Source organism: Betta splendens, chromosome 14 (assembly GCF_900634795.4).
Source record: "Betta splendens chromosome 14, fBetSpl5.4, whole genome shotgun sequence".
Lineage (NCBI taxonomy): Eukaryota > Metazoa > Chordata > Actinopteri > Anabantiformes > Osphronemidae > Betta > Betta splendens.
The window spans coordinates 618554-642500 of record NC_040894.2 but is presented as its reverse complement, the minus strand read 5'-3'; the positions used below and the strand labels follow the sequence as shown (position 1 = coordinate 642500).

The 23947-nt window shown below is 48.1% G+C and overlaps 5 protein-coding genes across 12 annotated transcripts in view; 2 read left to right on the top strand and 3 right to left on the bottom strand.

Annotated features, from left to right (window-relative positions):
- LOC114868941 (schwannomin-interacting protein 1-like) overlaps nt 1–1212 on the top strand; it is a 7138-nt gene extending 5926 nt beyond the window's left edge. For 3 of the 4 annotated variants that reach the window (XM_055502076.1, XM_055502075.1, XM_029172614.3), the window contains 3 exons: nt 110–220; nt 303–426; nt 492–1212. In XM_055502076.1, the coding sequence (XP_055358051.1) occupies nt 110–220; nt 303–426; nt 492–586 (330 nt within the window). In that variant the 3' untranslated portion in view covers nt 587–1212. The remainder of the gene's footprint in view (nt 1–109; nt 221–302; nt 427–491) is intronic. The other variant, XM_055502077.1, reaches the window with a different exon arrangement.
- A 103-nt stretch (nt 1213–1315) lies between these two features.
- On the top strand, nt 1316–4613 carry LOC114868938 (P2Y purinoceptor 6-like). 2 transcript variants are annotated; one of them, XM_029172605.3, is made up of 4 exons: nt 1316–1453; nt 2069–2131; nt 2440–2940; nt 3350–4613. In XM_029172605.3, exons 3-4 carry the CDS (start codon nt 2525–2527, stop codon nt 4230–4232), a joined length of 1299 nt encoding a protein of 432 aa, XP_029028438.1. In that variant the 5' UTR covers nt 1316–1453; nt 2069–2131; nt 2440–2524; the 3' UTR covers nt 4233–4613. The 2 variants fall into 2 exon arrangements, with proteins under 2 accessions (XP_029028438.1, XP_029028440.1); XM_029172607.3 differs by lacking the exon at nt 2069–2131 and having other exon boundaries at nt 1331–1453.
- On the bottom strand, nt 4457–7649 carry LOC114868939 (uncharacterized). 4 transcript variants are annotated; one of them, XM_029172611.2, is made up of 9 exons: nt 7517–7649; nt 6852–7055; nt 6642–6780; nt 6438–6562; nt 6267–6319; nt 6070–6194; nt 5848–5955; nt 5462–5671; nt 4457–5158 (listed from the first exon to the last, which is right to left on the bottom strand). In XM_029172611.2, exons 2-9 carry the CDS (start codon nt 7049–7051, stop codon nt 4898–4900), a joined length of 1221 nt encoding a protein of 406 aa, XP_029028444.1. In that variant the 5' UTR covers nt 7052–7055; nt 7517–7649; the 3' UTR covers nt 4457–4897. The 4 variants fall into 4 exon arrangements, with proteins under 4 accessions (XP_029028444.1, XP_029028445.1, XP_029028443.1 ...); XM_029172612.2 differs by having other exon boundaries at nt 4457–5209; nt 6642–6717; nt 7517–7647; XM_029172610.2 differs by having other exon boundaries at nt 4457–5209; nt 7517–7646.
- Nucleotides 7650–7779: 130 nt separating this feature from the next.
- Nucleotides 7780–12456, bottom strand: med31 (mediator complex subunit 31). The gene is made up of 4 exons (XM_029172621.3): nt 12260–12456; nt 11862–11936; nt 8500–8596; nt 7780–8416 (listed from the first exon to the last, which is right to left on the bottom strand). The coding sequence occupies exons 1-4, from the start codon at nt 12267–12269 to the stop codon at nt 8209–8211; spliced, it is 390 nt and encodes a 129-aa protein (XP_029028454.1). The 5' UTR covers nt 12270–12456; the 3' UTR covers nt 7780–8208.
- A 247-nt stretch (nt 12457–12703) lies between these two features.
- Nucleotides 12704–23138, bottom strand: LOC114869286 (Na(+)/citrate cotransporter-like). The gene is made up of 13 exons (XM_029173384.3): nt 22914–23138; nt 22164–22292; nt 21676–21812; nt 21369–21571; nt 21108–21257; nt 20869–21031; nt 20673–20795; nt 20369–20581; nt 15509–15612; nt 15312–15433; nt 15077–15238; nt 14693–14830; nt 12704–14613 (listed from the first exon to the last, which is right to left on the bottom strand). Exons 1-13 carry the CDS (start codon nt 23025–23027, stop codon nt 14485–14487), a joined length of 1887 nt encoding a protein of 628 aa, XP_029029217.1. The 5' UTR covers nt 23028–23138; the 3' UTR covers nt 12704–14484.
- Nucleotides 23139–23947: the final 809 nt, after the last annotated feature.

Below are 23947 nucleotides of genomic sequence, written 5' to 3'. Positions count from 1 at the left end.
TACAAACCCTGAGCGTGGCTTTGAACCATCCAGATGTGCATATCGTCAATTCACACACACACATTTAGTCCTAGCTGACAGGTGTGTGACACCCGCTGCACCTCTCCAGCAGGCGACGGGGGGGCGCGGCGGCGGCGGCGGCGCAGGACTGAAGCAGGAAGTGGCCGCAGCTCTGAGGACACTGAGAGACAAGCTGCTGGCGGAGCAGAAGGAAGAGGAGGTGAAAGGATCGAGCGTCTCCACTCAGCTCAACGTTTGAGCCGTTCTTGCCGTCCCTGCGTTCATCTGCGGTGTGTGTGTAGGAACATCTGGCTGCCAGCAGCAGCAGCGTTGCCAAGCGGAAACATCTGGAGCTTTGGGAGCTGCAGCAGTGCTCGCGGCAGCAGCTCAGCAGCTTTGCGTCGTCGCTTCAGCAGCAGATTCACGGTAGGAACACGTTGCGCCGCCGCACTGATGCAGGAAGCGCCTGTTGAACGTGCTTCTGGTTGCAGCTCTGAGCTCGGAGCTGGTGGCTCACCTGCTGCTACGAGACCAGCTGAGGACCAGACAGGACGCCATGCTGCTGGACGTCCAGGACCTGACGTAGCCTCTGGGAGCAGCGGGTGACAGACGACGGGGGGTGGGGGGGGGGGGGGGGGGGTCGTCAGCCGCGTGGCACTGAGCTGAGGTCCTGTTCTGGTGTCAGTGATATAATTTGCCCCGTTGTGCAGGACACAGACTACTACACTAACTAAGGAATCCACACGGTTCTAACAAGGGATCCTGGGTCTTATTCCTGTAACTCCACAGCCTGAAAGGATGAAAGGTTAAATGTTATCATAGGCTTTGGTTTGGACCTCACTTAACATTTAGTCAACGTTTTTAATGTGATAATAATTGTGTAATAATTCTATATGTTTTAATCTGAAGCCGCCTATTTGTTTACCAGCGCTTTATGAAATGATGCTTACTACTCTGTAAAGAAACGGTGTCATGAATAAATGAACTGAGCGTCGATGTGATGACACTTGGAAACATCCTGAGACAGAGGTTGACGTGTGAACAGCTCAACCGCCTTCATCTGCTTCCTGCCGATGGTCAGAGGCAGCGATGAGCCGCTGTTCATCAAGAAAATTTGGGTTTTCCTTGCCCCAATTGTCAGAAAACATCATTTGTAGATTTTGATGACATATTTGAAGCTTTAAAAAGAGAATAAAGCTGCCTGATTGTTCAGCTTCTTCTGCAGTCAAGTTTTTTTTGGAAATTATTTTTAATAAACAGGAAATTAGGCTCACATCCAAACTCTTATATGTTTTCTGCTGCGTTTACACTAAAACGCATGTTGAGCATTTACTGAAGAGCGGAGGAGGAGGAGGAGCCAAGCTGCCGCCTATGAATGAATGAAGACCTGAGACACAGAACGAGTGAGGAGCCGAACACGGAGCAAAGCTTCAGGATTTCGCTGCCACAAAATGTGAGTGACTGAAAGTCCGCAGTATTACTACCTGTAGTACAAACAAGTTTTACTGTTTTTACTTACTGGTCGGCAGTTTACCCTTACTTTGTTGTCAGCTTCATCCAGAGCAGTGTTGGACGTGTATTTGCTTTTTGTGTTGGTTTGGGACCATGAGCAGGACTCATTGTAAATACAACAGACCGAATCACAGACAAGTGGAAGTAGACGTTGTTTGTGAGGCCTTTAGCTCCTGAGGATGATTTGGTTGTTATTTTAATACAGTATGAAGATCCTTTGTGTCCTATCAAAGCAGCTCAGAGCTGCAGCTCCTCCTCTGCAGTGCCTGGATTGGGTTTCATTTCTGCAAGTCTGACTGAATGAACTGATCAATTATTTAGAGGAGCTGAAGGTCAGGAGAAACTCTGAATCTGGACCAGACGGGTTGAGAACAGCATAGGTTCCGGTACCATCAACCACAGCTGTCCAGCTTCTTCTGGACAAAACCAAGTCCATTCATTTTCATCAGCAATGGAGAAACAAAACGTGTGGTCCATCAATTGTTTGTACTAAAGACTCAAACTGCTAATTTGAACAGGAGAATAGAAAAAGTGACAAATGCTGTGGTGTTTAAAGGTGGAAGAACCGTAGGAGTAGGAGGGAGGCCCAGCATCCAAACCTACGGCTGCTTCACTACAGGTAAAAAACTGAAGCCAAACGCTGAAATAGAGCTGGTTCCACAGGAGACAAACTCTAGTCTCTGGTTTATCCTCACTGCAGCTATGAGTACAGGACACTCCTTCAAAGTAAAATCACCCACATGGCGACGGTAACGACTTAAACCCTGAACCCAAACGCTTGAACAGTTGCAACAAACCACCGCCTGCATGAATGGAGAAGTTTACGGAAAGCTGTGTTAATGATTGAGGAGCGAACAGAGCGAGACATCGTCTTCATCAGCAAAACATTTCTAGTAACGACAGCCCGTTTTCTTTCCTCTATCACAGATATGTGGATCAGTCCGCGAGTCAGAGGCAGCTCATCAGGAGTCGGGATGAAACCACAGGGATGTGAACAGTGAAGAGGTTCGTCATGGGACTGATCCGAACCCCCGACCTCAGTCCAGGCATCGGCCAGGCCAACGGCTCCCTGCCCGCCTCGCCTCCGCCCCCGTCGTCCTGCAGCATCGATGAGTCCTACAAGTACGTCTTCCTGCCCGTCTGCTACTCGCTGACCTTCGTCTTCAGCCTCACCCTCAACTCGGTGGTGCTGCTCCGCTCCTGCTGCTGCGGTGGCGGCGGGCAGCGCTGGAACACGTCCCTGATCTACATGGTGAACCTGGCCAGCACCGACCTGATGTACGGCCTGTCGCTGCCCTTCCTGGTGGCCAGCTACGTGCTGAGGGACAGCTGGGTGTTCGGGGACTTCATGTGCCGCCTCGTTCGCTTCCTCTTCTACTTTAACCTTTACTGCTCCATCTTCTTCCTGACCTGCATCTCTGTTCACAGGTAGGAAAGTGACACACTAGTACAAGTCAAAGTCCACGGAGGTTTTTTCTCCACTGTTGCTATTCCGTTGACATTACTATTCACATGTATTCATTAAAAGCTTGTGCAGCAGGATTTGTTCAGATGACTTGTTATAACTAATTAAATTAAGTGGTAGAACTTCCCACATTTGACAAATATTAACTGTTCATTCACAAAGAGGCCCGTGGACACTTTGACCCCTGGTGTCAGGTCCGCTGCGCCTGTTGATTAATCCACACCCTGATGAATATGTAACCCCACCTACCAATGGAAGGACGTGGACTCTGGGCTCAGACAGCTTCTAGCACCTTGGTAAGGTGGCTGCTGCTGCTGGCCTGCCCACTGATCTGAGACCGTGATGACTGACTCAGGCTGATGTCGTCCGCAGGTACCTGGGCATCTGCCACCCCATGAGGACCATCACGCTGGAGAGCAAGCGGGTGGTGAAAGGCACCTGTGCACTGGTGTGGGTGGTGGTCTTCATTCTCACCTGCCCCATTTTTAGGTTTGCAAAGACGGGATATGTGGAGCGAGGAGGTGGCAGGGTGCTGGGACTTGGTGGGAACACAACCAGTGATGGCTACTGGAACTGCTGGGATGATGCCATTGACAAGGAGTTTGCCGACTACGTCCCGTACGGCATCGTCCTCCATGTGTTGGGCTTCTTTTTGCCCTTCGTCATCATCGCTTGGTGCTACTCCCAGGTGGTTAGGACCATATTTCAGACTCTGCGCTCCCCTCCGAGTTCCATAGAGGGTGGCGAGGATGGGCCGGCGGGGGACGCGGGGCCCGAGGGCGTTCGGGACCGAGACAGAACCTCAGTGTCCATCTCTGGCTCACAGTACTCCCACTACATCTGTCGGCGGCGTAAATCTATTAAGACCATCCTAACCATCACTTTGCTCTTTGCACTGTGCTTCTTGCCCTTCCATGTGACCCGGACGCTGTTCCTGCTGCTGCGGAGAGGGCAGCTCGGCGGCTGCAATGCCATGAAGACTGTCTCCATTTGCTACAAGGTCACTCGGCCACTGGCCTCCTGCAACGCGTGGCTCAACGCGCTCCTCTACTTCCTGACGGGGGACAAGGGAGCTCCTTGCTGCTGGTCAGCAAAACACACGGTACGCCGAGACCATCGCAGCGGCTCCCTCTGGTGGCCCCTGAAGATCCTGAAGAAGGAGGCCCTGGGAGAGGATGAGCAGGAGGCGGACGAGAAGGTCGAAAGGGAGGTGCACCTAGAAAACGAATCCAAGTCTTCAAGGGTCATCTTCTAGGACATTGGCATTTTCTTCACATGACTTACATGCTGCTTATTCCCGCATTTGTCAATGGGAGCGTTAGAACATTTTAAGTTTTTTGTTGCAGATGTTTTCAGAAAATGTTAAATAAATGAAGGAACAGAATCAAACATAAAGACCCAAAAATATCTGATCAATCTTTTAGGTCACTGGTCAGTAAATGAGCAAACACCTCATATTCAGATGGACACAGACAGAAGTGACAAGATTATTCTTATTTTATGTTTGTATCAATTTAAAACATTACATTTAGTAGCAACAGCATTTGTCTCCTACAGCTTCAGATGATGAAGTCGTCCATTCAAAAACTGCAACTTAATATCTGACTAATAAAAAATGTCCATTTGCATGAAACTCATCCTTACAGGTGTTTCTAATTCTTCCTGTGACTTAACATCTAAGAAAACCAGAGTCGTGACCCATGACGAACCTTCGCTGACACACCCTGCACACAGAATTTGAAAGTCCACTTTAAATGTGGTGTGAAAGTGTGAATGCAGCTGGACCCTTCAGGTCAGTCTATGACATCACAGCTTACAGTATGTGGGCCACGGAAACCAGGAAGAACAAGCTTCTTCTTTGTAATGACCTGAACCCACCTCTGCTCATGGTTCCAGTCATCTCACACGTCTGTTTGCTGATCAGTCCCTCAGCTCCCACTCAGTGTCACTGAGAAGCCTGTAGTTACGCATCCGGTAGTTTTGGGGATGAATCTGTCGCTGATGAGCAACCTCCTTGTACAGACTACATACAGCTGGACACAGTGGTGGGAAGTTGGCAGCGTCTGCTAGGCTCCTGCAGTAGTCCCACTGATCCTGGTCCAGAACCAGCAGGTGACGCTGCTCGACTCCACGGGACACCTTTTCCTGCAGTTCTCGGCGGGCCTCCTCCTCCATTTCAGCCTGTGATGGTAAAATGACAGAGCCGTCCAACACAGCCAGAGCAAACTGGACCTGCGCACAAAACACAGGACTCAAGAGCCACTCATGAATGAAAGGCTTACGTTGACAATTCAATTCAAAAGTGGTGAAAAATATGAAAATGCGATTATCTGCCTTCCAGTGGTGCCAGCCTCCATGTTTATATATTTTATTCTAACGGACAGAGATGATTTCTCCTTCATTTATATGATTGATATAAATAAAGTTTGATCTTTGCATGTGAACAAGTTGCACCTCCACCCACATGTCAACAAGTGTGCTGACCTGGCAGTTGAAGTTGGGGAAGGGACAGATGATCTTACAGATGCCAATGAAGAAGAGCGAGGGGAAGGCGGGAGGCAGCAGGTAGCGGTACAGCGGTGACACCGTGTGGTCGTGGATCTCCAGACCCAGCTGACCCGCATCCAGAAATGGAAACTTGTAGACGTACCCAGTACAAAACATCAGGACGTCAGCGTGGCTCCGAGAGTCGTCCTGCAACAGGCAACAGGCTGTTTACTGAGGTATTTACAGTCAAGTACGACAGTGCTGGTGATGGGTTAGGTTGGAAGCACTCGACCGTGCTATAAATTTGATTTAATAGTCCCTTTTATTATTACACAAACTCTTCTTTGCCCTAACCTCTGGGGGAGCAGTGGCAGCTGCTTTACCTGGAAGCGAATCCTGCCATCAGCCTCGACTGCCACCACCTCGCTGGACTGTTGAATCCCACAGGGAAGAGGAAAAGTAAGACGAGGCCGACGGTGACTCAGAATCACCTGAGGACAAAATAAGCACCAGTGCTGCTTCATCAACCTATTACAGCGATGATCCAGAAGTATGGCTGAAAAACAACAACAAAGAAAACAAATCCCCTCCAGAACGTTTGTTACCTTGGCACCAACTCTGGCCAGTTCCATGGAAATGTCCAGTCCTGAAGCTTTGGCTCCCAGAACCACCACAGACCGCCCCGAGAACGGCTCCGCAAACCTGTACAAGTGACTGTGAAGAACCTGTCCTACAAACAGACCAGATCAGATCAGCTGCCACCTGTCAGACTCAGGTCCATGCCGTGTTTGGTTCTCATTACCTTTAAAATTCTCCAGTCCTGGTATTTCTGGGATGTGAGGCTCTGAGTAGTGTCTGAAAAAAACACATTTGAACCGGAAGATGCAGGATTTGAATGCCAACTGAAAGAAATCAGAAACCAAGATGCAACAAACTAAAACAAGATGCAGGATGAAAGAACGTCTCATCTTACCCTGAACACACAAAGACAGCATCAAACAGCTCCGTTTTCTGACAACCAGACAAATCAGACGACGTCACCTCCCACCGTGCCCTCTCTTCATCCACAGGCTTCACGTTTTCTACCATGACGCTGAACTGATGTATGAAAGTAAAGGTAAAGCTGAAAGTCAATTCACACAAACACCATCACATGATCCACAGCAGGTGGACTCACCCGGATGTGCGGGCGGATGTCGTGGCTTAGACAGTAACTCTCCAGGTACCTCTGAACCTCCTGGTGGGGCAGGAAGCTGTTCAGCCCGGAGTCAAAGGGAAAATCAGGGAACATCATCACCTCCTTGGGGAGGTTGGTCCTGCAGGAGGTCAGGGATGTGAACTACCTCAGTGACTCCCTGCTTTAGGTTAGAGCCGCATCCCAACACACCTCAGGTCTCTGTACATGCTGCTGTGAACTTGCTTGTCGTCCAACATCCCAGCGCGCTCATCGTAACACCACGTCCCACCGACGTGGTCGCTGAGCTCGAACACTACTGGAGGCCAGAACCTGTTTGGGCGGGCCAGGATGTGTCTCGCTGCACAGAGGCCGGCAGCCCCGGCACCGACCACTGCGACCCGCTGCAACATGATGCTGAGGGGAAGCAGAGCGAGAGCTGTGGCAGGGCCTGGGTCTGTGGGAGGCGAGGACCAGCTGTCCCTGAACGCACCACGTTAGTCTCTGGATCTAGCGTGGGGCGTTCAGGGACAATAACAGCTGGTCGTGTCAGACCAACTCAAACAACGGCCTTGTTGCTCAGAGGCCTGCGATTCCAGCAGCCTATAAACAATACTGACATGTGAACAGAGACTAACGCAACTCATAACGTTGAACGTTGGAGGTTTTTAACAGTCGCGTTTCCGCCGTCGTTTAGAACAGTCCATAGGTCGAACCAGCTGAAGGTAGACGCCATTCCTCAAACCTCACTGCGTTCAACCCTGAACTCATGGAACCAACCGGGAAGATTGACGAAGTATAGCTACGTGCAAAAGCAACTGATTTAGACTTTTACACACGATTCGGTTTTATAACCAATAATAGGAAACCGTTCTCACCGTCCGTTTCGTTCCGGGCGGTGATTCTGTAAAGACGACGACTCACGTCATAACTTCTTCTGTGTCGACTCGTTAAGAAACTTTCACGGAACGTTAAACTTTCAATTTCCGATACGACTCCTTCAGATTAAAAGCAGTTTTTACATGCGGAGCGAGAATAAAAGCTGGACAGCAGCATGTCGGTATTTGATCCAAGACACCAAAGTTAAAAAATAGTCTAGCTTAGTACAATACATTAAACACAGTTCAAAAAGCAGCCCAAATGCCAGAGAAATAATGATTTATTATGAGAAATATCATCCAGAATTTAGGCAACATCTGCAGTCATTCCAGTTCCTGGATCAAATTAAGCCCTGGTCTGGTAGTGCTGCTCCTCCAACCTCCTCTCAAAACTCAAAAGGTTCCACCACTGTAACTCAGAACCTACCGCATGTCAGAAATTCATAAAAAAATCCCTCTTTTTGTTTTAAAGTGGTTGTTTTCTATATTAAGTGTTTCTTGTGAAAATTACCCAAGTTTCATTTAATCAAACACTTAAGGCGAATGGTTGTTTCTGTAACTGTGCAACAGTTCTGTGGTTCTGCTGAACCCATCCACCTTTTCAGGGCTCAGTGAGATGTCCCAGTACGCTTAAACTCAGCAACTCCAACTACAGTCCACACTCAGTTCTGTGGACAGTCATGATGACATCATCACTTGCTGACGGCGTTGCCGTGCGGCAGCGCCTGCTGTTGTTGCTGCTCAGCCAGCGCCTGCTGTAGCCGGGTGCGTTTCCGTGAGTAGTGCTGCCAGTGCAGCAGCTGCTGCTCGTCGATGAACTTGGCGCACTGAGCGTTGACCAGCTCCTTCCTGAAGTGTTCGTACTGCAGCAGCTCCAGCATGTGCAAGCAATGAGGATACCTGAAAGGGAGGAGCCGACGTTGGCCAGATGCACACACAATATCACGAGAGTTCATCAAGAACTTCCAGGGACGCCCTCTTACTTGAGGAACTTAGCGTAGTCTGGCTCCTTCCAGTACAGCAGGTACTTCAGGTAGTTGATGAAGGGTCTCTCCCTCAGGAAACCTCTCTGAGCCAAAACTGTGGAAAAAACAGGTCAGACGTTTCAACTAGATCAGGAAATAACTTCATGTTACCGTTAGATGAGCCGCTGTGTCCATTTTCTTGGTCAAATAAGCCTGATGCTAAAGTTGAAGTGGGCGGTTTGTGCGATTCTCATGGTAAGTGTTCAATTCAATTTCTATTTATATAGCCCACCTTTCATATATTTTGAAAGGATTTGGAGGAAGTGTGTGTCCTCTCCTCAAACTTTAAAAGAGTCTCATTAACTAGTCAAATTTACATATTCAAAAGAAATAACAATGCTATTAAAGCTAAAAATCTGAAGTGGTGCCTTTTTTTTAAAGGATTTAGAAGAAGTGTGTGTGCCTTATACCTAAACTTCTAAAGTTGTGTCTAGTCTCATCAACTAAGCATCACATCTGGCACCCACACACCACACAGATGTGTCCTCTCCCCACTGCTCTTCTCCCTCTGTACCAACAACTGCACCTCAGGGAACCAGTCTGTGAAACTCCTGAAGTATGCAGACCACATGACCGTCATCTGCGTCTGTTGGGCTGATCCAGGACGGTGATGAGTCTGCATACAGACAGGCGGTGGAGCAGCTGGTCCAGTGGTGCAGTCATAACCAGCTGGAACTCATTACGCTCAAGACTGTGGAGATGATGGTGGACTTTAGGAAGAACTGCCTGCCCCCCCCAGGGTGGTCCGGTCAGCAGAGAACATCATTGGGACTGAGCTCCCTTCCATCGAGCACCTGTACTGGTCCAGACTCAGGAAACGGGCTGTCAGTATCACTCCTGACCCCACACAAACTGTTTAACCTCCTCCCCTCTGGCAGGCATCACAGAACTATAGCCACCAGAACAACCAGACACAGAGTCAGCTTTTTCCCCAGGCTGTGTCCGAGCTGAACTCCATCACATAGAGAAAGGACTAAGTAAAAACATGTGTGGTGCAATTTATTTATTTATTTTATTTATTAATCTATTCTTTATTTTCTTTATGCAAACAATGTATGTATATAACTGTAATTGATATGTAAATAATTACTTTTCAGTATGAGGGTATGAGAAGACTGAGTCAGCCCAGATGCAATTCCTTGTTTGTCTTGTGCAAAAACAATTCTTATTCTGATTTCTTTCCAGCTGCTGTAAGATCAATTATGGTAAATTCAAAAGTTAATAAGAAATGGTCAGATAAGGGGTAAATAAGAGGGTTTTGGGGAAGAACTATTAAATTTGAGGATATGATTAAAATGATGAGTGGGTAAATTTACATGCTGAGTAAAACTAATAGTGTCTACTAATGAGTTAAGCTGTTCCCGGGTGTAAACAAAGTTCGCGTGGCGCTGGGTCGCACCAGCTTTACGGACGAGGGAAAGTATAAATCCAAGCTAAAGAACTGACCAAAAAACTCATGATTATCAGAAAGGGTGCTCCTTAATTACCAAGACTAATTAAAGAAAATCACACGCAGTAGGTAAAAAAATAAAAGGTAAAAAACAGAAAAGACAACACGGTATGACAGAGCGATCGAAGCGCACAGGAGCTCCACAGGGGACAGTCCTGTCTCCCTCCTCTTCACCCTGTGCACCTCAGACTTCAGGTACAACTCAGAGTCCTGTTCTCCAGAACTTCTCTGATGACTCTGCTATTGTAGCTATGTGTGGACAGAACCACCTCCAACTGAAGCTGAGCTGGTGCTGGTGAAAGACTTTAGGAAATCTGTGAGTGCTGTCACCGCTCTCACTATTAAAAATGAAGAGGTGGAGGTGGTGACTGAGTACAAATACCTGGAGAGTACTGACAATAAACTGGACTGGAAAAAGAACTCATCAGATGTGAACCAGAAGGCTCAGAGCAGGATGTTCTTCCTGAGGAGACTCAGGTCCTTTAACGTCTGCAGCTCCATGCTGAGGATGTTCTATGAGTCTGTGGGTCCAGTGTTTTAGGCTGTGGTCTGTGGAGCAGCAGCATGAATGTAGCAGACAGTAACAGACTGGACAAATGATCAGGAGGGCTGGTTCTGTTCTGGGGGTGGAGCTGGACCCCCTACATGCTGTAGCTGAGAGGAGGATGCTGGTCCAACTCCTCTCATAGACAACACCTCCACCCCCACACAGTGTGTGGCTGGACAGAGGAGCACCTTCAGCCACAGCTGATCAGTATTAGGTTCTCCACAGAACGCTACCGGAGAACCTTCCTACCGGTGCCATCAGCCTGTACAACTGCTCCTCTGTCTTTTTATCCGGGCATTAACATGTATAATAAAACTTTAGCTAGTAATTAGATGTAAGTGTGTGTAGATGTGTTAGCATTCTTATTCTAATCCCTCTACCTTCTTGTGTTTCCCTACAACTGCGATCAAAGTGCGCAAAACAATTTCCCTCTGGGATGAATAAAGTTTTTTTTTAATCTTAAAAGCAGTGCTGAGACAGTTACTGTCAACATCTACATGAATGTTAAAGTCTCACACTACAATGACTTTATCTGTGAACTAGGTCAGATAAGAATTCAGAGAATTCAGTTAAGAACTCTGAATATAGAGCAGGAGGACGGTAAACAATACAAAACACAACTGGCTTCTGAGTTTTAGAGTCTGGGTGAGAAAGGCTCAGAGTGAGGCTCTCAGATGACTATGTTTGGTTTAGGAGTAATTAATAAGTCTGAGTTATAAATTGCTGCTACTCCTCCACCTCTACCTGTACTTCTAGGAACATGATAGTTGATGTGACTCATTGGAGTCGACTCATTTAAAGTAACATATTCATCCTGCTGCAGCCAGGTTTCAGTGAGACAGAACAGATCTATGTGATGGTCACTCATCAAGTCATGTAATAACAAGGATTTAGATGAGAGAGATCTGATATTTAATAAACCACACTTTGTTAACTTACTGTTACTTTGTTTTGGGAGAGGAACCGTTTTGATGTTTATTAAATTCTGGTATGGGTGTGCTGGTAAATTCGTTGTTTGTGACTTGTATAGTTTAGGTGGCTGCGGAGCTGACAGTCTGTATGTGAGAGAACATGCAGAGAGGCATGTAAGACCTCTGCGTCCTGGGTCCCACTCGGAGTCTTCATGGAGTAGGGAGACTAAGCAACATGGCCATGATAGTAGAGAATAACACCACTGAGGGGACATGGAACTCCTAAATATTTGCTGTGGTTGTAGCCCATGAAGTACTAAGTAGAACTGTTAAGGAATGGTGCTCTACTAAATTGAGGAACAGGTTATTGCATTTCTACAATACACAAAACAGGACACACGGTGTCACTTACAGTTCAGATAGTTCGGGTTGGCCAAACACTGGACGAACTCCAGCTCCGCCTGGAAACGGTTCCGGGCCTGCTCATCTGGACCAGAATCACACATGACAAAGGGTTAGCAGGGAGCGTGTCTTCTAAATGTATACGGTCATTAACAGCAAAACTGTCCGCTCCACTTTTACTTCAGTTAAAACAACACAATATCAGTGTTAAATGTGTTCATTTAAAGCTATTTTATTACAAACTAATTCATCCCCGTGCCTTTGTTCAGGTTCAGATGACGCAAGACGTTAAAAACACAATCAGTGTTAATATCCACAACATCCGAGCCATTTATGGATAAAATATCTTTCTTCCTAGTTGTGCTAACTAGCTAGCCTAGCTGTCTAACCGTAGAGCCGGCTACGAACCTGTTTCCATGGCGGCGGAGACTAACCGAAGCAGCTGCCCACGAGTGTGATGAGGCGCCTTCTCCTTGTGCGGACGACAGATGAGCTGTTAAACTGGAAAACCAAGGAAAACCTCTGTCTCTATTTAACCAGCACCATCCAAAGAGCGAAGCCGTATGTGCCGAAAAGCTGCAGTTTCTTTGCGACAATTTAGGTCATTTTACGACACCTGCTGTTGGTGTTCTAGGCCGCTAGAGGGGGAGACTTACGTTTTTGATTTGTGAGGAAATGAAGCGTTAATTATTTCAAGTCTGTTTTTCTGGACTTCATTGTTTAACTATTACGGTTTCTCTTCTGCTGTTGTGAACCACTGGAAGCCTCAGTTCAACGATCAGTAAAGATTCACTTTCTGTATAACCACGGAAATTCACTCAATCCTGCAGTCAAAAAGAGGAGCAGACGAACTCAAGTCAAAGGTTTATTTCAATTTACTGCCAAGTAAAGGGGCTTCAGCCGAAAGGCTTCTCCCACAGCAGAGCAGCTTCTGTAAAGGACAGGACAAACGCACGTCGCCTCCTAATCACTTATTGGCTGCAGTTGCTGTGTTCCTTAAACAGTAAAACCCTTCAGTGGTCGAAACAAAAGGCCCCCCAAAATAAATTACAAATACTAATCACATACATCACATTTAATCATTAACAGATACATTCAGCCTTAGATTCATAAAGTAACACAATTCTCAGGCTGTTTGAGTTCTACTGTAATTTAGAAGCAACTAAAAAGAAGAACAAGTGCAATTAATGTTTGTAATAGTACAAATACCAGCAGCCACATTAATATGAAAGGAAGTTGTTTGACTGAACCTACTGTACGGTAATGGGCCAAAACCAAGCTTTAAATGAGTAAATGATACCAAAACAAAGACAAACTGTTTTATGAACCATCCCACCTAGAGATGTTGAGTGGCTCCTTTTTTATTGGAATAGATTGGAATTAAAAATAAATTAGAAGGGAATATACTGATGTTTCAGATTAAAGTGCACAATTCTCTCCATGATTTATTGAAACCTGCAGGAAAACATCTGTTGAAACTACAATAGCATCAGGAAACAGCAAAATGGAGATGTTTGTTGTTGCTGGTCGTTGTTTGATTCTGTTTATTTCATTATTTCAGTGGCGGATGGCATCTTCACCTGCAGTGAGCACCAGTGGTTGGTCATCTAACTCTACGTCACCTTTCTGGTGGCTCAGAGCCTATGGGGGGCCAAATGTAAAAGGAGCACCTATAACTAGTTTTCTCACGTTTAACTAAATGACACGTTTTCTCACATTTTGTTAAATGTGCAGTCTAAATGTAAATGTTAAATATTAATGTAAATGTTAAATCTAAATGTTAAATGTAAATCTAAATGTTAAATGTAAATGTTAAATGATCGAACCGAATATTTAAGTAGACTCCACCCCCTATGATCCTAGATCAGTGACGCGGACTTAAACACCTCAAACAGTACGCATAGCTCCGCCCATATCTGACTCTGGATCGGTGCACGAAAATACTACAGAGAAGCCTGAAGTCGAAGCCATCATGGCCGCCAGCTCCGACTCCCTCCCGTTGGGGGAGATTGAACGGGCTGTAACGGCAGGTGTGCGGGCTGAGGCTCCGCTTCAAACTGCTGTTCTGTCGTAAACACCATTAATAAGGAGTCAAGTAGGTTTAAAACGAATATTTCTGTGGCGCCGGTGGAGAATTAGTTGGCTAACTATACTAGCTAGCCGAAGTTACGTCCAGGCTAAAAACAAAAGTTTCCAGATCAGATGTGTGCGGGGTTTGCGCGCACTGTTTGAGGTGATTGAGTTCGCGTCTCTGATCTGAGACCAGCGCTGTTTGAGGGTAGGGATGGAGTCTACTTGCCCATTCATGAATATTCAGTTTACACTCTGCAAACATTTAACATTTAACATTTAACATTTAACATTTACATTTAACATTTAACATTTAACATTTACATTTAAAATTTAACAATTAACATTTACATATAACATTTACATATAACATTTACATTTAACATTTACATTTATATTTAACATTTAGACTTTTGCACATTTAACTAAATGTGAGAAAACATGTTGTGTCATTTAGTTAAATTGAGAAAACTAGTTAAAGGTGCTCCTTTTACATTCGGCACCCCATAGGAGCCAGCAGTAGGTAATGCTGGTACCAGAACGTCCAGAAAACAGAGGAGGTCCTACACAGATGCGGTGCTGTTGGCCCATGAAGGGAACGTGTCCAGAGCAAACATGACACGACCCCAGCTGTTCATGGCCAGGGTGATGCAGCCGATCCCGATCCCGTTCATCACCACGCCTGTTCTGGCCTGCACAGGTGTTGGACAAGAACACGTGGTCATGACTGCAATGGTTATTCCCTCAGTCCATAAAAAGAATAGCACTCACCATGTCAGAGACTTTGAGGAATCCGAAGGAGAAGACGATGGCATTGGGAGGCGTGGCCACAGGCAACATGAAGGCGAAGGAGGCACTGAGGGTGCAGGGTATCATCACGTACAGAGGGTTTAAGCTTATGGACTGAGACTGAGCAAGGACATGTGGAAACAGCACAACAGCAGAAAACACATGAAAACATGCAGGAGTTCAGATGCCACCACTCAACTTCCAGACGACAATGTGCAGGATCTACTGTTCTTTAAGGTCTTTTCTGGTTCTATGTTTAAATACTGGTTTCATCTTTAGTTCCTGTTGTCTCTGTTAAATTTTTTTTAACAGCAGATTCTTTGCAGACAATGACCTACTGTTACTCTGTATTTCACTGTATCATACCATAGAGGCCAGGATCGGTAGGAAGAGTGTTGCCGTGGCAACGTTGCTGGCACACTCAGTAAAGGTGGCCACAAGGAGGCAGAGAACCATAGCAATGGCCCAGGGAGGAATGGAGTGAAGCGGTGTCATCTGTTCACCGAGCCAGCGGGACAGACCGGACTCCTGACAAAACACCAACAAACAAAAATAAATCAAGTGTCAATACGACTGTATGTAAATACTACCCTAAAATCACCTCGCTGCCCTTGGCCAGGGCGAAGCCTCCTCCCAGTAGCAGCACGATGTTCCAGGGCATCTTCTTCTGAGTCACCTGCCAGGTGAGCAGAGGGGGGGCGGGGTCTCGGGACACCTGCGACTCTGATTGGGTAAAACACATGTGTCACACCAACACACTGCGTGTACGTGTGTGTGTTACCTGCGTGTGTGTATCACCTGTGTTGCGGTTCCTCCAGCAGCAGAGGTAATGCGGCGGCTCAGAGGGAAGAACAAACAACAGAACAGCAACGAACAAAGAGACGGTGGCATCCGTGACGAATCTGCAGATGAACAAAGACACATGAATGCCCTCATCTCCTAATACAAACATATACATACAATATACATACATATGTGCATTATTATACATATCCCATACTACTTAATAAAAGTCATGACATACAACACCACAAATTCCATATTCACACATTATTCATATTGGTAGTGATAAGTATCAATAATACTTACAGTTGGATTTGGAAAGTGTCCCACTACAAGGTTAGTAAGGCTGTAGCTTAACATTATTCACCCAAAGGGTGAGGCAGACGTTGGTGCATGAACAATGCCACTTGTGAAAGCCAGGGTGATGTGAGGGGCTCGGCCACTATGCCCATCCAGCAAGCAGAGGAAGGAATCCTGGCAGCCAGGGAGCCCACACACCTTCAGTTCCAGGAGGGCAGGTGTTGCGACCCAAGCCGCCCACACAGAGCCCCCCAGGCAGAGCTGCAGCAGCCACAGAGACAGCACCCGAGGCCAGAGTGGGCCACCGGGGGTCAACGCTGTCCGCCCCATGAGAACCAGGGGCAAACACTCCCCCCGGTGGGAGGGTCGGCCTGAAAGAGTGGAGCCAGAGGACCCACGCTAGTCCGTAGGGAGCCCGCCAGGAGATGCCCCCGCACCCAGAGTGGGGCCCGCCCCCAGTCCACCACCCCCACACGAGCGGAGCGGGGCCGACCCCATCGGCCCGACCTCATCCCCTGGCGCTACAGCGGCCTGCAGCACAAGGCCAGCAATTGGTGGGGGTCAGCAGAAAAGAGACCACCCAGGCAGACGATCATCGTACCCCGGGCGAAAAACCGGACCCCCCCGACTCCAACCGCACCACACGCATACCAACTCACACAAACACAGACGCATACACCCACCCACATGTGCAACACACATCATCACATCAACACATACAAACACCATAGACTCTCTCACAACAAACTGGTCAATCATACGTGAACCAATGCACTCTCAGATACATTCTCGCACCCACACCATTCGCTTGATCACATTCGTGGGGAGGGTAGGTCTCCGGCCTGCCGTCCATGTGGCCCCAGGCAGGGACCGCAGCTCCTCCCGAGCCCCGCCCAACCCCCCCAACCCGGGGGAGGCAGAGGGCAGCAGAAAAAGGCACCCCAGAACCCTGCAACCCAGCTTGGACGTGAGTGTGTGGAACTAAAGTGCACTGAAGGTGGGTGACACCTCCAGGAGCACAACCGCTGGCTGACGGTGTGTCCCCCGGACAGTACCCCCCCTCACCCTAAATGTCTTTTTGCAGTTAAAACTGGGTGGTGATCTCTCCACCAGGGCCAGTGGCCGAGGCCACAACTGGCCTCAGCCCCAGGCCCCAGTGAAGGAGCCCACCCCCGGCCCTAAATGTATGTGTATGTGGCTAAGTATGAGGAACTTTGGGAGATACCCAATTCTCCGAGGGGTCCAGCAGACAGAGCCATCAATGGGAAGGCTCCGTCTGCTGGCCCCCCCGGAAGGAGCCCCCAGATTCCTGGACAAGTGTGTATGACTAATGCAATTAAAACTGCAGAGCATCCCACTTGGAAGGGAACCACTTCCCAGTAGCCCCGGCCCCTCCATCAGCAGGACGCCCCTTGCAGACCTAAGTGGATGAATGCTGAGAAATGTAGTTGGGAAGCAGAGCACCAGGGTCCGCAGAGCCACTTTCCCGACTGGCTCTGCTACCTATCCCACCACCCCCAACAACCCCCAGCCAGGAAGGGACAGCCGAGACCCAGGGACCGCAGTACTACTGCCCAGGCGCCACACGCAGCACAGCCAGAGCCATCCTCACCCTTCTTTCACACTTACCCATTCTCTCGCTCAAGTATGCCCATGCTCGCCCTGTGTAGTGTGACACTCAAACCCACACACATACTCTGCGGTTGTGCATTGAGGGCCAGCCTCCGACCAAGGGCCCAATGAAGGTTGTAGCCTGAGTAGTCCGCCAACCCCCCCTGCAACAGGCCCGAGCAGTTACCAGAGGGCGTCGGACCGCTAGGGCAGGCAGCGCCCCACCCGAGCAGGGGCAGCGCCCCAGGGGAGAGACACCCCTCCGGGCACAGGCAGGCACCCCCAGAGGGAGTCCCCCGGACGCAGGTCACCCAGGTCTCCACCCCCAGGTCCGCCCTCGCACACCGGCAGGGAGGCCCGCCTCCGGCTCCCCGGAGACAGGCACACGCCAACCCTCAAAGTGGTCCCACTCCGGCACAGGGCCGCCGGTCTCAGCAGCCACCACACCCCCGCCGCAGGGGACCCATGCGGCCAGCCCAGAGTCCACCAACCCGTTGTCCTGGTTCCTTAGGCAGGCAGGCACCCCCAACCACTAGTCACCCCACCACCACTGTGCCAGACATGACGCAGTACCCGAGCCCCACGCATCCTTACCTGGAAATGGAATCAATCAGAGTATAGTTTTGGTCATTGATTTGATGAAGCAGACAATGTGTCTAAGGTGGTATAATCTAACAAGCTGTTCAGGTATTGAGTAATGCTTAATTTTTTTTTAGTTTTCCAGTTCATGAGGATGATTTTCTTTGCGACACAGAGGGCAAAAAGAAGTGTGTGTGATGAGTTTGTCTCTAGATCAAGCCCACTTAGATCTCCTAGGAGACAAAGTGCAGGGGCTGCTGGGATTGGACAGCTTCACTGGGTTGACAGGTGTTCACATACTCTTTGCCAAAATTGCTGCACAGGTGAACATGACCAGAATGCATGTAGGAATCTATTTGCTGTGTTATCTGTACAGTGAGGGCAAATATTTGAGTTTGTGAGACCCATTTGGAACATCCTTTGTCCTGTATAGTGAGTTCTATGAATAATTTTGTATTGTATTAGTTGTAAATTTGTATTTTTTGTCATTCTGAATAAATTAGAACACATGTTATTCCAGAACGTGTAATTAGAGGTGATATTGAGATCAGCTTCCCATTTAGAGATCGGAAGGCTCACTGTCTGATCTACATTGGAAATTAAGATATAGATTTTGGATACTGTCCTTTTCCCTGATATATCAATAAATCGCTCTATTACTGGTGGTGGTTGCATGTGGATGGCAGTATTCTTACATTTTGCATTAAGTATTGACTTTAGTTGTTGGTATTCTAAGAAATTGGCACTAGTGATTTCATAGTGAGACACTAGTTCTTCAAAAGAGGTAAACTTGTCTCTTGTGAAAACGTGTTTCAGATGTGTTATCCCTTTGATATGCCAAGTTGGAAAGTGTATTGCCTTTTTGTTTTGTTTTGAATGAATGCCCTCATCGAGCCAGCATCAAACCACAGCTCCGCAGGTAACACAGTAAATAATAAAATCAACCAGTGGCTTTTTGTGGCCACAAACAGAGCTTCTCTCCATTTTCTCAGTATGTTCACTTTGATCGTATTTTGCCAATATCAACTCAGCTCTGCCAAACTGTCATCGTACTCTGCTCGACTCACATGGTCCAAAACCGGACGTTTCAGTGCAAATGTTTGTATTTGCATGCACCCAAAGGGCACCAAGTGTTTCCACATCCACCCCCTAAGCTGACAATTCTCTGCAGGTCCAGCACAGTGAAGTAGCTCCAACAGACCCAGGAGGAGTTAAAGTCACAAGCTGCTGATTGGTTGTTGCCGGCGGTTTGTCCGGCCTTGTTGTTGAAATCTTCTGTTTGCGCAAAGAGCAGGTCCAACGTGATCGACCTTCTGGATTCAAGGAGTCGGGAGATCGACTGCTGATCTTCAGTGGAGACACTGAATTCTAGGTTGGTCCTGGTGGGACGGACCGCACCACAGGGTCTGAACGGACACACGGAGCTGGTTGAAGATGACCTGGTTACTATATATTAACTGGGAGCATGTGAAATGGTGGAGAAGGTCAGCACGCTTCCGACTCAACAGATCAATAGATCCAGTCCACACGGTCCAGCTGCTCATGTGAGCTGGCTGAATGCATAAAAAGTAGGTCAGAGGTGAGGTGACATAGCTAAATACAAAACAGACGATAGCTTAGGACAAATCAGGCCTTGGACTCCACATCAGGCCATTTGCTGAGGCAGAGGCTTGTTTCTGCTCACACAGATATTCTCAGGTCAGACTGTGAAGTTGGCAAATATCAGCTCCTCTCTGCAGCGTTTGCATGACCTTTCCATGCAGCAACTTAATCAGGTTGATTCAGGATCACCTGGATTTATTCATTCACAGAGAGTCAACTCATCAGGATGCTGCTGCTCCTGCCGCCTGAAAAACCTGCAGGTGATGTCACTTAACAGACTCACAGGTCAAACCTTCACCTGCTGACGTAAAACCAGAGTTTTCTAGTTTCCTTTGTTTGTTCTTATACTCTGGTTCCTGTTTGTTGTCCTGAGGCAAAGTTTACTCTCCTGTTCCTGTGAATTGGAGGGTTTGCTGTTTTCAGTATAATACGACTTGTACTCGACATCCTGGCTCCGTTTCTTTGATCCAGTGACATTTTTCTTCCATATCTCTCACTCATACCATCAGTTTTTACAGATTTTCTGAGACCATTTAATAATTATAACAAATACTTGGTTCTCGGGGCTCAATTAGGCAGACACAACATCACAAACATGATCCAGGCCTAGTCCAGGCACACTGATTCAAATTTAGCTCAACTAGCAAAAGTTTTAGCGTAAACATGATGATTCCGTTACTACAGTAACAGAAGCACCAGTAGAAAGTTGCCTCGTCTTGGATGCAATTGGTGATTTTTGGAGTCTGTGATCAGGTGGGCTCAGCCTGTTTCTACGATACTCACTCCCCCTTGGCATTGAAGACATGTGTGGCCCAGCCAGACATGAAGCGCGGGTCTCGTGTGAACCACAGCAGCACCATGAGCGTGAAGACGGCCGAGACGCTGACCTCGCCGTAGCTCATTGGGCCCAGGCTGCGATGCTCCTCCCTGATCGCTTCATACGCCGCTCGCTCCTCATGCGACTGCGCCGCTCCACAGCCCCACGTCCTGCTCAGGCTGCAACACAGCACGCTTTGCTCCTTTAGTGGAATCTGCACAAGCTTGACACATACAAAAAGCTCAAGGGATTGCCATTGAAACCACTCACTTGCAGCCAATGTAGAGGAACTGCAGCCAGAACCAGGCGAGCACCAGCATCAGCACCATGATGGGGAAGGCGAACGCAAACCAGGACGCAAAGTTGATCACATCTCCGTTCTGAGGGAAGAGCCTGCGAGAAAAGTCAGACAGGGAGTTCAGGTTCACTAGACTTTTCTCAGTTCCAAAGTTCCCAAGTGACTCACTGGTTCATTTGTCCCATCAGAACCAGGTTTGGCCCAGTTCCTGTGAGCGTAGCGATGCCCCCGATACTGGCTGCGTAGCACACGCACAGCAGGAGGCCTTTACCCATCCTCCTCCTCTCGTCCTCATCACTCAGCTCCTCCAACTCCTCCACAGACACTACTTCTGCAACAAACACACACAAAGAAGCGTCAGATCCGAGGACGTTCTGACAGTTTGTCCCAAAGATGACCTGTTTTACCTGGCCGCTCACCCGACCCGGTGCTGGCACTGCCTGATGGCGGTTTGTCCTGCGGCATTGGCTTGACAACCATGGGACTCTCTGACATGTTGACCTGCGGCCCGATTGTTGTCTCTGACTTGGTTTGTGTCTCGGTTTCACCTGTGACACCTGGAGGAAATAGTCAAAATGCTTCTATGATTCTGTGTCAAGCTGCAGAAAATCTTAAGTGAAGGTTAAAGGGATTTGTATTTGTGTGTGATAATTGTGAAGGTTGTTTACCTAGTGAACGCCAGCTGCTGATTGGTTGGTCTTGGTTCTGCTGCCGAGCGGTGTCTCTTTGGCAGCTCGGAGGCTCTGAGTCTACATTGGTGTAGAGCTGGTCCAGGACGGCCTGAACGATGGGAACCATCATGGCGGTAGTGGCCGTGTTGCTGATCCACATGGACAGGAAGGCCGTCACGCCCATGAATCCCAGCATCAGCCTGGTCATCACCGAAGATGCAGGAACATTTAAGGTTCATTTCTGTGATGGTGTGAGAGACTGTAACATGGTAACAAACATGGGGAAGCAGTTGAGGTGACTCACAGCGCAGGCCTGACCCCAACAAGGAGCAGCACTCGCAGAGCGATGCGTTTGTGGAGGTTCCAGTGCTCAATGGCCACGGCCACCATCAACCCTCCCACAAACAGCATGTTGGTGTCCTTCAGGTACTGCATGCACACCTGCATAGTAGGAAATCCAAGCTGAAACAGGGTCTTCTGTTTGTTTGTTGAAAATTTCCAGTTTGGTCGTCACCATCTGCTCTTCAGCTTCCAGAACACTTTGACGCCCTCAGACTCTCGTGGACTGGTTTTCACCTACCAGTCTGACTTGGCCAGTGTTTTAGTGTGCTTTAGACTGTCAGCTGTCTTGTTGTGAACTGCGAGACCAGTTGCCAAGCCCTGTGTTGGAGCAGTCAGTGACTGTGTGACTCCGTCAGGGCTGGTTGAAAACCATTCCAGGTGGCTGAGACACGAGTGCCAAGCTGTGGTCAGAGAAGACGGTGACGCCTTTGGGTTTGGGTTTAGTCCTACCTCCTTGGACTCCATGATGCCTAGGATGGGGAATAGGATGGTGGGCAAAAGCGCAGTCACGGCCAGCGGCAGCACCTCAGTGCACCAGTACACTGCCATGAGCATGATGACGTAAGCACAGGCTGCCTCCTGAACACACAGGGGGAGGTCTGAATTAAACAGCTGCAGACTAGATGTCTCAGGCTGGGAAAGAGTAACAATGAGGTGTTAGATGGAGGAGGTGTTATTCCAGTTGCACCCCAGGGGTTGATGAGAACCAGATCTGAAGAAAACACACACACGCACGCACACACACACACACACACACACACACACACACACACACACACACACACACACACACACACACACACACACACACACACACAGACGCATGCACAGATAAATGCACAGATAAATGCACACACATACACGCATGCATGCACACACAAACACAAACGCACACACGCACCTGCTGTGATGTTAAAGTGTGGATTTCTGGGAAAAGATACTGAAGATGACACTTTACTTTTCGCAGGGTCATTGAACAGTGCTTAAATTGTTAACTATTAACCAGGCTAGTTCTAGTTCCACTGGTCAGCTGTCAGTATTGGCTCCTTGTCAGTCTGGTTGATGTCATTAAATTGAATGTGTTCATGAAGTGGAGATTTAGATTCTCTAGTTAATGTGTCGGCCGCTTATTTAAGTGCTGAAGCGCCGGTCCCTGAACGTCTCACAGTGTCTCTGCTACAGAAGTGGAAGTGCTCTCACCGTGGTGCTGACAGCGAGTGGCAGCAGGACCAACGGGCTGCAGATGAGGATGACGATGCCCTTCAGCCTCCAGATGTGCCGCAGCACTTTCACCCGCAGAGGAAGAACCGACATCGCTGATGACAATGATGATTGTGAAGATGCGTCTAACTGTCTCGGTGAAACCCTTCAGTCTGTCTGCTGCTCTGTTCCTCTCTCTCCTTCACATCTGAGTGTCGACACCACATATTAACCTCGTGTTAGCTGACGCACACACACACACACACACACACACACACACACACACACACACACACACACACACACACACACACACACACACACACACACACACACACTTCAGACTTATCTAAACTCTCTCCTAAGTAAACAGAGAGGAATTCAGGCTGAACTCACTTCTCTGTTTGTCTTTAATGTCTAATATATGACAGCGCTCAAATTTCTACCTGAAGCACTTTGGAAAAATAAAATGAAATGGAACAAATGATTGATTTTACAGCTTTTCTATTTAATGTTATTAGCATCTGTGTTTAGTCTCATACAACCAAATAACCCATCCAGCTGCGGTCTGGGATGATAACAACCTTAGTTTGTGTTTGGAGACACACAAATCAGCTTCTGGACATTCGTCTCTCGACAGCTGAACGAAGGCGCCATTGGAGCAAAGCAGAAGTTACTAAACTTCTCTGGTTTGTGGTGACACATACTGGCCAACACGTAGTACTGCACTGCAGGGGGTGAAGTTAGGTTTACACACCACCCACCGTCATCTATCCTGACCACTGAACAGGCAGGGCTTGATCAGCAGGTGGTGATGTAACACACCCTCACTGGTATGAGACACCTGCAGCTGGATGCACAGCTGGGGCCCCAACATCAACAAACAGACGTTCTGCATGTGTCTCAGAGCGATCGTTGCTGTGAGAGGAAGATTCAGGCAGCTTTAACTGAGCAACTCTGTCCCATCGTGCTCTGGCTGACGTGATCCTGTGGTGAAACCTGGAGCCTGGAGGTGAACAGAGGTGAATGAAAAG